Source organism: Gopherus evgoodei, chromosome 3, assembly GCF_007399415.2.
Source record: "Gopherus evgoodei ecotype Sinaloan lineage chromosome 3, rGopEvg1_v1.p, whole genome shotgun sequence".
Classification (NCBI taxonomy): Eukaryota; Metazoa; Chordata; order Testudines; family Testudinidae; genus Gopherus; species Gopherus evgoodei.
In genome coordinates, this window is record NC_044324.1 from 132,577,630 (window position 1) to 132,590,960 (window position 13,331).

The 13,331-nt window shown below is 46.3% G+C and overlaps 1 protein-coding gene across 1 annotated transcript in view; it reads left to right on the plus strand.

The window, feature by feature from the left end:
• MAP3K4 (mitogen-activated protein kinase kinase kinase 4) overlaps nucleotides 1-13,331 on the plus strand; it is a 151,962-nt gene that overhangs the window by 129,936 nt on the left and 8,695 nt on the right. Inside the window, 1 exon segment of the mRNA XM_030556695.1 lies at nucleotides 6,196-6,355. Coding sequence (XP_030412555.1) covers nucleotides 6,196-6,355 — 160 coding nt within the window.

Below are 13,331 nucleotides of genomic sequence, written 5' to 3' on the forward strand. Positions count from 1 at the left end.
CAGGGATGCAGTTCCATCCGCCCCAACCCTCAATGTCCCTGACGACGAACGCGTCATCTCTCGGCTGGGGTGCTCACCTCGGTCCACCTTTGTACTCAAGGCCTTTGGTCATATCAGGAGCTGGCATTACACATAAATGTCCGAGAACTGAGAGCAGTCCGCCTGGCGTGCCAGGCGGTTCCAGCAACAGTTGCAAGGCCTTTGTGTCTCAGTGTTTACAGACAACACAACAACCATGTACTACATAAACAAACAGGGAGGGACACGATCCTCCCCCCTTTATCAGGAGGCCATCCAACTCTGGGACTTTTACATAGCCCACTTGATAGATCTGGTAGCGCCTTTCTCCAGGCGTTCAGAACACTCTGGCGGATCGACTTAGCAGGTCTTTCCTGTCTCACGAGTGGTTGATCCACCCGGACGTTATTCATTCCGTTTTCCAGAACTGGGATTTCCCCCGCATAGACCTGTTCGCTTCCCGCAAGAACAGGAAATGCCAGATGTTCTGCTCCTTCCAAGGTCTCTCCCCGGGATCGATCTCGGACGCTTTCCTGATGCTGTGGAAGAGCCAGCTCCTTCATGCCTACCCACCATTACCACTGGTTCACAAGGTCCTGCTGAAACTCCGCAGGGATAGAGCGCGCATCATCATGATTGCTCCAGCGTGGCCCAGGCAGCAATGGTACACCATGTTTCTTGACCTGTCAATAGCCAACCCAATTACCCCTGCCACTCCACCCAGACCTCATAACTCAGGACCACGGCAGACTTCGCCACCTGGACCTGCAGGCCCTTCACTCACGGCATGGCTGCTGCGTGGCTAAACCAGTCAGAGTTATGTTGCTCTGCATCAGTACGACAAGTTCTTCTGGGTAGCAGGAAACCCTTCCACCCCGGTCAACGTATCTGGCCAAGTGGAAGCATTTCTCCGCTGGTGCGAAACGCTTAATCTTACTCCCACTGAGGTCTCGATCCCCTCTGTTTGTGGACGACTACTGGTCCTCTCAAACAGGAGAGCCTAGCAGTATCATCACTGAGGGTACACTTGGCAGCCATCTCTACCTTCCACCCAGGCGAAGGTGGCCGTTCCGTGTTCTCACACCCTATTGTTTCGAGGTTCCTCAAGGGCTTGCAGCGCTTATACCCCCAAGTACGCCGCCCAGCCCTGACCTGGGACCTCAACCTGGTTTTAACCAGACTTATGTCTCCCACCGTTTGAGCCGTTAGCAACCTGCTCGCTACTATACCTGTCTTGGAAGACAGCTTTCCTCGTAGCCATTACATCGGCCAGACGAGTCTCCGAGCTTAGGGCTCTTACGGTGGATCCGCCGTACACTGTGTTCCACAAAGACAAGGTGCAGTGCGACCACACCCGGCATTCCTCCCTAAGGTGGTTTCGGCCTTTCATGTAACCAGGACTCTTTCTCCTGGTCTTCTTCCCGAAGCCACACTCAACGCGACGGGAGCAACGATTGCACTCCCTGGACGTCCGGTAGAGCGCTCACATTTTATATTGAGCGACAAAACCCTTTTGTAAACCCTCCCAACTCTTTGTCGCGGTAGCAGACCAAATGAAAAGGCCTACCTGTTTCCTCTCAGAGGATCTCATCTTGGGTGACGGCATGCATCCGCACTTGTTATGATTTGGCTCATATTTCCCTAAGCCACATCACCGCGCATTCTACCAGGGATAAGGCTTTATCTGCCGCCTTCCTGGCTCGTGTACCTATCCAGGAGATATGTCGCGCAGCTACCTGGTCCTCGGTCCACACCTTTGCTTCACATTATGCTTGGTTCAAACAGTCCAGAGATGATGCAGCCTTTGGCTCAGCAGTTTTGCATTCTGCAACCATCTCACTCCGACCCCACCGCCTAGGTAAGGCTTGGGAATCCCCTAATTGGGAATGGATATGAGCAAGCACGTCGAAGAAGAAAAGATGGTTACTCACCTTTGTAACTGTTGTTTCTTCGAGATGTGTTGCTCATATCCGTTCCAAACTCGCCCTCCTTCCCCACTGTCGGAGTATCCGGCAAGAAGGAACTGAGGGGCGGTTGGGTCGGCAGGGGTATATATCTGGCGCCATAGCGGTGGCCACTCCAGGCGTGCCCAACCAACCCACCGAGTGTTGCTAGGGTAAAAATCTTCCAATGAACGTGCACGTGGCACACATGCACCTAACTGGAATGGATATGAGCAACACATCTTGAAAACAACAATTACAAAGGGAGTAACCGTCTTTTTGATTTTTAGAAATGAAGATAGCTGGGTTTGTGATGACCAGGAGACTGCATGGCACATTGCCTGCCAGGTGCGAAGGCTGTGGACCTCTAAAGAAATCTAGATAGACCTATGTGCAGAGCTGGGGAGGAGCTGGTGGGCACCGTACATGAAGGTACCAGTGACATAGGGAAAGGTAGAGAGATCCTGGAGGCCAAATTTTAAGCTGCTACGTAAGTGATTAAAGTCCAGGACCTCCATGGTAACATTCTCTGAAATGCTTCCAGTTCCATGCGCAGGGCCAGTTAGACAAGCAAACTGCAAGGTCTCAATGCATGGATGAGACAATGTTGTTTGGAGGAGGAATTTAGGTTTATTAGCAACTGGGAAACCTTTTGGGAAAGGAGGAGCCTATGCAGCAAGGATGGATTCCTCCTAAACCAGAACAGAAATCATATTGCTGGCATATAAAATTAAAAAGGTGTAGAGGAGTTTTTAAACTAAGGGCTGAGGAAAGCCATCAGATGCAGAGGAGCACATGATTCAGACAGACCTATCCCTTAGGGGAGGATTTATTAAAGGGGATACTCCTATGTTCTGAAGAGGAGTGACTAGAAGTTGAAGAAGTACAGGTAGGAACTGGAGAGAAACAGTGAAATGAGAGTCCCATTCAGTTACATCACATGAAGGCAGACAATATTGACAAATTTTTCTAAGTGCTTATATACAAATATAAGAGGTGTAAATACTAAGATGGTGTGAAGTTGAGTGCCTGCTATTGAAGGAGGATACTGATATGACAGGCATCCCATAAACTTAGTGGAACAATGATAATCTATGTTAGCCAGTAATACCAGAGTATAAAATACATAGGAATGACAGAATAGGTTGCATTGGTGGGGGAGTGGCACTCTAGGTTAAAGAAAGCATAAAGCCACATATAATAAAAATCTTTAATGAAACAAACAGTACCACAGAATCTCTGTGGATAGAAATTCCATGTTTGAACAGTAAGAGTATAGTAGCAGCAATATCCTACCAACCACCTGACCAGGATGGTGACAGTGATTGTGAAATATCTGGGGGAGATTAGAGAGGCTACCAAATAGAAAACCCATAATAAAGGGGGGATTTTCAATTGTTCTCGTATTGAACTTGGGTGAATGTCATCTCAGGATGGGATGCAGAGATAACATTTCTAGACACCATTAAGACTTCTTGGGGCAGCTAGTCCTGGAACCCACAAGAGGAGAGGCGGTCTTGATTTAGTCCTAAGTGGTGCACAGAATCTGGTTCAGGAGGTGATAGAGCGAACCACTTGATAATAGTGACAATAACGTAAGTAAAGTTAATATTGTTGGAGTGGGGGGATGCCAAAGAAATCCACCACAGTGCACTTAATTTCAAAAGGGGGAACTCAACACAAAAATGAGGAAGCTAGTAAAATGGAAATTAAAAGGAACAATCATTAGAGTGAAATGCCTGCAAGCTGCATGGGAACTTTTTAAAAACATCATATAAAGGCTCAATCTCTCTCTCTCTCTCTCTCTGTGTGTGTGTATATACCCCAAATTAGGAAAAACAGGACCATATCTAAACAACAGAGTAGAAGGCATCCTTTAAAAATTGAAAGTTAAATCCTACTGACAAAAAATAGAAAGAGCGTAAATTCTGGCAAGTCAAGTATAAAAGTATAATTAAGCAGGCCAAACAAGAATTTGAAGAGCAGCTAGCAAAAGACACAAAAACTAACAGCAAAAAATGTAAGCACATCAGAAACAGGAAGCCTACCAAACAATCAGTGCGGCCACTGGATGAGGTAGGTGCTAAAAAAGCACTCAAGGAGGTATGTCTATACTGCAGATAAAAACCTGTGCTAGCCGTTGCCAGCCTGCTCGGGCTGCAGGGCTGTTTAATTGCACTGTAGAATTCCAGGCTTGGGACACTCCCACCTCTCAGGATTCTAGAGCCGTGGCTACTGCCAGAGCCCCAAAAGTCAACACTGCAATTAAACAATTGCCCAAGCCCCGCAAGCCCGAGTCTAATTGCATTGTAGACATACCCAAGGAAGACGGGGCCATTGCAGAGAAGCTAAATAAATTCTTTGCATCAGTCTTCACTGCAGAGGATGTGAGGCAGATGCCCACATCTGAGCCATTCTTTTTATGTGACAATTCTGAGGAACTGTCTCAGATTCAGATGTTAGTAGAGGAGGGTTTGGAATAAATTAAACAGTAATAAGTCACAGGATGATATGGTATTCACCCAAGAATTCTGGAGGAACTCAAATATGAAATGGCAGAACTACTAACTGTGGTATGTAAACTCTTGCTTAAGTCAGCCTCTGTACCAGGTGACCAGAGGATAGCTAATAGGATACAGATTGTTGAAAAAGTCTTCAAAGGTGATCAGGCCAGTAAACCCACTTTCAGTACCAGACAAACTATAGAATAGAATTATCAGACACATAGATGAACACAATATGTTGGGGAAGAGTCAACAGAGCTTTTGTAAAGGGAAATCATGCCTCACCAATCTACTAGAATACTCTGAGGGGGTCAACAAGCATGTGGACCACGGGAATCCAGTGGATATAATGTACTTAGATTTTCAGAAAGCTTTTGACAAGGTCCCTCACCAAAGGCTCTTAAGCAAAATAAGCTGTCATGGGAAAAGAGGGAAGGCCCTTTTATGGATTGGTAACTGGTTAAAAGATAGGAAACAAAAGGTAGGAATAAATGGTCAGTTTTCATAGTGGAGAGAGGTAAGTAATGGGGTCCCCCAAGGATCTGTCCTGGGACCAGTGTCATTCAACATATTCATAAATGATCTGGAAAAAGAGTAAACAATGAGATGGCAAAGTTTGCAGATAATACAAATTTACTTGGGATAGTTAACTCCAAAGCAGGCTGCAAAGGGATCTTACAAAACTGTGTGACTGTGCAACAAAATGGCAGATGAAGTTCATTGTTGATAAAAGCAAAGTAATGCACACTGGAAAACATAATCCCAACTATACATACAAAATTATGAGGTCTAAAGTAGCTGTTACCAGTCAAGAAAGAGATCTTGGAGTCATTGTGAACAGTTCTCTGAAAACATCCACTAAATGTGCATCAGCAGTCAAAAAAGCTAACAGAATGTTAGGAACCATTAGGAAATGGATAGATAATAAGACAGAAAATATATAATCACGGTATCAATCCATGGTATATCCACATCTTGAATACTGAGTGGAGTTCCGGTCATCCATCTCAAAAAGATATATTAGAATTGGAAAAAAACAACAAAAATGATTAGGGGCATGGAGCAGCTTCCATATGAGGAGAGAGAAAAAAGACTGGCACTGTTCAGCTTGCAATAGAGGGGAGATATAACAGCAGTCTATAAAACCTTGATTTGTGTGGAGAAACTGAACTGGGAAGTATTAACCCCTTCACATGACACAAGAACCAGTGATTACTCAATGAAATTAATAGATAGCTGGTTTAAAACAAACAAAAGGAAGTACTTCATCACACACTGTGCAATCAACCAGTGGAACTTATTGCTAGGGAATGTTGTAAAGACTGAAAGTATGACTGGGTTAAAAAATAACTAGATAGGTTCATGGAGGATAGATCCATCAATGGCTATTAGCCACAATGGTCAGGGATGCAGCCCTGTGTTCTGGCTATCCCTAACCGTTTGACTGCTAGAAGCTGGGTCTGGATGACAGAGAGAGATCACTCAATAAACTGCCCTGTTCTGTTCACTACCTCTGAAGCATCTTGCAGTGGCTACTATTAGAAGACAGGATACTGGGCTAGGTGAACCATTCGTCTGACCCAGTGTGGCAGTTCTTGTGACCCTGTTTCACAAATAGCAAGGAGGTGGGAGGAGGCAATGGGTAAACATTAAAATTTGAAAAGAAATTAAGATATTAGAAATAATACCAGCACAGGCACCAAAGAAATCTAATTTGGTTCCCACAACAGGAAGAAATGTATATCTTCATGGAGTACTGTGATGAGGGCACTCTGGAAGAGGTGTCAAGGCTGGGCCTTCAGGAACATGTCATTAGGCTCTACACGAAGCAGATCACGATTGCTATCAATGTACTACATGAACATGGTATAGTTCATCGGGACATTAAAGGTAAATTGTTTTTTAAAAAAAGTTAATGTAATATTGCTTTACAGTGTTGTAAGTAAGGTATTGCCTAAATCATCTGTGGGAATTTAAGGCAGGTTCTCTGCTCTAGAGCAGTAATTATGTTAATATGCCCTGCCCAGGCTCTGAACAGTTGATAAGCTTGCATTAGTGGCTGTTCACTTTTATTTAACGCATTGAGCTTGAAATGTTGGCACACAGGGTTGCAAAATTAGGGACAAATTCTGCCCCTGGGTGCACTTATGCAGCTTTCTTTGAGTTCACTAAAGCCCTGTGGCTCCATCCAGGGACAGAATTTGGTCCCTACAGTAATACTAGTGTTAGAAGTGTAATTTATCTGGTATATTTTTATTCTGGGCTTTTCAAGAAATGATGGAATTCTCTGGGAGTGGAAGAGTATCAAAAAGATAATTTGATCATGATATTTTCTCTGTGGTTCACAGGGCGCAAGAAGGGTTGTAGGATTTCAAAGGGATAATGGAGTCCTCATAGTAGTGAACGGCTGCTGTTTTATGTTAGAGAAATTATGAAAACAGATAGGTTTAAATTAGACCTAACCAATGATTCTCAGATGCATGTTGGTCTACACACGTTTTGCTCTCAGCCATCTCTTACAGTGAACAGGCTGGAGCTACAAAAACTGCAGAATTTTTTGGCGTGCTCATAGAAATGCCCTCTATCTCCAGTTTCACTCCTTTTCCCACATGATCAATAGCATGGCTTTTTGTCTCCTGCTCCTTTCAAAACATTCTCCTAGTTTAGCTGTTCTATTTTGATTTAGTGTGACTTGTTTTCCTCAGCAATGGTAGAGAAACCAGAGAAGGAAAGGAAAAAACTTCACACGAAATATTCCCTGTAAATGCTCAGTTAACAACAAGGCAATGCAACCCAACCATGCTGGGTTTCTATGTCCCTCTTGCTCACAGGGTTCTGAATCATCGCAGCAGTCTAGGAGATTCCCAGTTGCTCTTGTTCCTTTGGCCTCGTGCTCCTCAGTTGGGAAAGAACTGTCCATGACCCAGAGGCCTCCCACCCAGGTAGGCCACTCTTGAGTCAGCTTTGGCATTTTTTAGGAGATAATTGCTCTCTCCTCTCCTCCACTACCCTCCCCTAGCATTCTTTCCTTTCCTGTTCTCCCTGCTGGCCAAGGCTTTTTGTCCAGGTGTGAACTCAGCTCTATATTCCCCATAACCTCATATCTATGGTGGTCATTCCTTGTTTAGATAAGTATTTAGTAGACAGTTGCTCCCTCCTGAAAGACCAGGTTAGCTGTGACAAAACCCAGGGCCTGTTACAAAAACTGGGCCTCATGAACAGAGTCAGGATTCCTTTTGCACCAGTGCAGTGTTTTGTTAACCTTGGGACGCACTTCTAGACTGACAGGGAGAGTGTCTTCCTCTTGACCAAGAGAAACACTGAAGTGAGAACTTCTATCCAGCAGTTCAGGGAGCTGTATCACTGCATCATCCAACAAGCTCTCCACTGACCGAGCTTCCTAATGTCCAGTATTACAGGAGTGTTCCTTGGGAACATTCCAGCTTCAGATGTTGAAGCTGTATCTGTTAACGGTCAGTGCTTGGACTTCCCTAGTCCTTAATGTTAAGGTAGTGCTCAGGTGACAGCAGGAAGGTCAACTATACAAAGGGGGCATCTTTGCACCACTCCTACTCTGTAATTTCCTTGGATAAATCAGGTTAGGGATTTATGTAGGTTGCCAGATGGCACATTGTAAATCATCTCCCCCGAACTCATGTTATATACACGTTCTCAGACTCAGGGCAGTGAAGCAGGCTCTATTCTGTTGTCCTAGTAGGGTCCCCATAAAACAAATCAAGTGATCAAATGCTTCTATTTTTATGGAGAAGGGGGGAAAATCATATAACAGAGGGGCTGAGCTACAGCACATTCCCATAGCATTAGATCCCTAGTGCCTAGCCGGCGGCATCTTTTGGTGAATCTTTCTGTTAGCAATAAACACCTAGTTCGTCTTTGAGTGATTGTCCGTATGTATTCCACTCTTGGTGTTGGATTGGAATTTTGGCCACTAGTATCCTTTGAGCAATGCTGGCACCCTAACTGCACTTATGTCCCCCTGCCCTTCCCCACCACTTGAAGACATAAAGGGCAGAGTGGGGCCGACAGTCTCTCAGTTCCGTCTTTCTGCACATGGCTGCCAGGTGGAACTGCAAGCAATGCCTCTATCTCTTGCACTTAGCTAGTGTTATTTGTATACAGCTACATATCTTGGCATACACAGCAGTTATTATTAGTAGGTGTGGTTTTACATGTTTATATCTGATACTAGGTTTCAGCCCTTATGGCTGAAACCAAATCTTCCTGTCTAAAATAGCTCCCTCCCAAGAGGGACAATATCCCCTTCAGTGATGGGAATACAAGATGCCTCTTCTGTCTGGGGCAAAAGGTATATTCCTGAAAAGTGTTCAGTCTGCAGATCATTTTCAAAACAAACACAGATGGTTGAGGGGAAGCTCCTCTGAAACTTTTCTTATTTGACATGTCAATGAGACCTGCCTCTGATCCTGGTAAACAGGTCCCTCCACTGACAGAGCAGTCTTCATCTAAGAGTGCTCCAGTGAGCTGTGGCTCCATTGTTAGCTCCCATGTATCTCCTTCTAAAGAGACCTCTTCTGTTGTTTCTCCTCTCAGGTCCTTGTCATCAGCTACTGAGAGGTGTGGGAGAGAGCACCACTCTACAAAAGAGTGCAGGCATAGATCAGCTTCCGAGGGTCTGAGTAACAAGAGGCACCTAAAGTTGTCTCACTTATTCTTATCAAAGCATAGCATATGGCCTGTGGCAGCATAAAGGACTCTGGTCACCAAGGAACAGTTTCAAGCTGCATCCATTTCTGGAACTGCAGTAGCATCAATGGGGCCCTTAGTACTGATGCTGGAACTTTTGTTGCTGGAACCAACATTTTTCGTATCAGCCTCTTTGGCACCTCCCACTCTAGTGCTGTCTGTTTCCAGTGCTCAGGGTACTGACTTTCTTGGCATAGAGATTCACAATACCAAGTGACCTTACGGTATCAGTGTTTCCTGAGTCACCACTGTTAATATCTGGAGTGAGGGTACCCCTCTGAACTGACTGCTGGATTGATATTGGTACTGAGTGTTTCTGGGGCACAGATGAGGGAACTCCTTATAGCACACCAAGGGACACCTAGAAAAACTTCACTAGCACTCAGGAGCACTCCTTTGAAACTGACAAGAAGGGTAGAGGAGCCTGTCCTGGATACTCCCGAAGATCTTAGTCTGCTTAAAACCCATACACATCTGATAGAGATGATAGGTCCCATTAACTATCACAGGCAAAGGGGATCTGTAGAAAGACAATCCTCTTGTTATTCCCCCCCCCACACACACACATCCTTTTCACCTTCCTCCTGTGGCTCCCAACCCTGGCCATATTGGACCCCATGGAGGTTACACCCAACAAGGAGACTCTGCTCAACAGCTTTTTCTCGGGGCAGGGCCTAGTTAGTCTCCAGTAAGATCCCTTATTGTGCAACATCATCATCAGCCCCCAAGGCCTCACACTGAGCCTCAGCAGCAACCACCACTATCTGATGAACATCAACAGATAGCAGAACTCATCCCAGCTGCTGTCTTTTCTTCATTGCCTAATGAAGCTGTGGCTCCTGTACTTCCTTTTATCCTGACAATTAAAAAGCTTTTGAGGACTTTCCGCGTAGGATGGCAAATGCTCTGGAAATCCCTGTGGAGATTGTACAAGTGAAGTCCTATAAGCTTTCTCGAATTCTTCGCTCTTTTGTGCTGGAGAGGTTGGCTAAGGCAATCAGAGCGATCCTGTGGAGCCAGCACAACATCTCTGGCAAACACCATAATCAATTCCACTTACACCCAAGAGAGCTGACAAATGGTATCAGGGCCCTGTCTGTAACACAAAGCAGAAACGTCTGCGCAAGACTGATGTATGCAGCTAAGTGCAAAAGATTTCTATTTAGGCAATGCTGCAGCACCTCTCTCCTTTGGAGAATCTGATCCTCTGTGTTTTGGACTATTTGTTATTTTTCAAGAACTCTGGATTATCTGTTGTTTATATCAGAGTGCACTTCGCAGCAGTTTCAGCCCATCATATTACAGTCCAGGGCCACCTGAGATTCTCACACTCAACAGTAGCTAGGTTTCTCAAGGGCCTAATCCATGCTTTTCCTCCAGTACAGGAGCTCCCTTCTTCCTCAGATCTCAATGTAGTTTTAGCTGGGTATTGATAGGTCCACTTTAGCATCATGCTGTCGATACCGTCTTTGAGTAAAAACAGCCTTTTTACTAGCAATCACATCAGCTCAAAGGGTAGGGGAGAAACAGGCAGTCATGAGAGACACTGTCTTCCACAAGGACGACCCCATCCAAATTTTTTTTTTTTACCTAACGTGATCTCAGACTTTCATCTAAACCAGATAAACCACTTCCCTGTTTTCTTCCCTAAACCACACACCAACTGGGGGAAGCTAGACTTCACACCTTGGAGGTACTCAGAGCCCTCTGCTTGTACCTCGATAGAACCAAAACATTCTGAGTATCCCCTGGACTGTTTGTTGCTTTTGCAGATAGGGTAATGTCAAGGGTAGGCCAAGCCCAAAGGCTTTCTAAATAGGTCTTCTATGGTATTAAATTATGTTAACAGCTACCTAGGGTAGGCTCCATCCCAGTCAGGTCTGGGGTTGCTAGGTGTCTGGTTTTCAACCGGAACGCCTGGTCAGAAGGGGACTCTGGCCCTTAAAAGTCTGGTCGGGGGCACAGTGAGGCTAAGGCAGGCTCCCTGCCTGCCTTGGCTCCACGCAACTTCTGGAAGCAGCAGCATGTCCCCACTCCAGCTCCTAGGCGTAGCGGCAACCAGGGGGCTCCGCACGCTGTCCCCACCCCAGGTGCCGGTTCTGTAGCTCCCATTGGCTGGGGACTACAACCAATGGGAGCTGCAGGGGCAGCGCCTGTGGACAGGGCAGCACACAGAGCCGCCTGGTCACGTCTCTGTATAGGAGCCGGAGTGGGGACATGCCACTGCTTCTGGGAGCTGTTTGAGGTAAGCGCCACCCGGAGCCTGCGCCCCAATCCCCCTCCCTTCCTCTGAACCCCTCGATCCCAGCCCGGAGCACCTTCCTTCACCCCAAACCCCTCATCCCTAGCACCACCTCAGAGCCTGCACCCCTAGCCAGAGCTCTCCCAACCCCCCGCAGTCCTGATCCCCCTCCCTTTGATCCCAGCCCAGAGCACCATCCTGAACTTCTAGCCCCACCCTAGAGCCTGCACCCCCAGCCAGAGCCCTCGCACCCCCCACACCCTGCCCCAGCCCTCATCCCTCACCCACACTCCGAACCACTCAGCCCTAGCCTGGAGCACCCTCCTACACCCCAAGCCCCTCATCCCCAGAGCCTGCTTCCCCAGCCAGATCCTCACACTCCCCACACCCCAACCCCCTGTCCCAGCCCGGAGCCCCCTCCTATGCTCCAAACCCCTTATCTCTGGCCCCACCGTGGAGCCCACACCCCTTCCTGCACCCCAACCCCCTGAACCAGCCCAGTGAAAATGAATGAGTGAGTGAGGGTGGGGAGAACAAGTGACTGAGGGTGGGGGGATGGAGTGAGTGGGGGTCGAGACCTCGGAGAAGGGGTGGGTGACATAACTTTATTCCCAGATCTGGACCTTAGCGTCCAAAATATGGGGGTTAGCATGAAAACCTCCAAGCTTAGCTACCAGCTTGGACCTGGTACTTGCTGCCACCACCCAAAAAATTAGAGTGTTTTGGGGCACTCTGGTCCCCCTGAAAAACCTTCCCTGGGGACCCCAAGACCCAAATCCCTTGAGTCTCACAACAAAGGGAAATAATCCTTTTTCCCTTCCCCCCTCCAGGTGCTCCTGGAGAGATACACAGACACAAGCTCTGTGAATCCAAACAGAGTGACTCCCCCTCTCTGTTCCCAGTCCTGGAACAAAAAGTACTTTCCTCTTCACCCAGAGGGAATGCAAAATCAGGCTAGCCACTTCAACACACACAGATCTCCCCTGATTTCTTCCTCCCACCAATTCCCTGGTGAGTACAGACTCAATTTCCCTGAAGTAAAGAAAAACTCCAACAGGTCTTAAAAGAAAGCTTTATATAAAAAAAAGAAAGAAAAAATACATACAAATAGTCTCTCTGTATTAAGATGACACAATACAGGGCAATTTCTTAAAAGAATATTGAATAAACAGCCTTATTCAAAAAGAATATCAATCAAAGCACTCCAGCACTTATATTCATGCAAATACCAAAGAAAAGAAACCATATAACTTACTATCTGATCTCTTTGTCCTTACACTTAGAAACAGAAGACTAGAAAGTAGAACTACTTCTCCAAAGCTCAGAGAAAGCAGGCAGCCCGAAAACAAAGACCCCAGACACACAATTCCCTCCACTCAAAGTTGAAAAAATCCGGTTTCCTGATTGGTCCTCTGGTCAGGTGCTCCAGGTGAAAGAGACATTAACCCTTAGCTATCTGTTTATGACAGTGGGGCCTTGGAGGAAGGGCAAGGCAAGGGACAGAACCAGAGGTGTTTAGTTTTGTGTGAGTATAAAGTTGGCAACCCTAGTCAAGTCAGAGCTCATTTGACTGAACACAGGTGTTGATGTGTGCGTGTGTGTGTGTGTGTGTGTTCACTCTGTATGCTGCCCCAGCTCTGTGTAGATAGCGGAGAGAGTAGACTTTGTTGAACTGCCCAATAAATCCACAGACTCAGTTTCCAGCGAAGGAACTTGCTCAGGTTTGTTGCCGACACATATGTGCTTGTGCCAATGGACTGGCTCAGTTAGTGGCGGGACCGTCCACTAGGACAGACAGAAACGCTTCCTTTGATGCTTCATTTTATACAGCAATACAAACCAGTTGCATATTGCCCCTCTGACATGGGTTGTTACCACCCATTACCGTGTACATGTTGA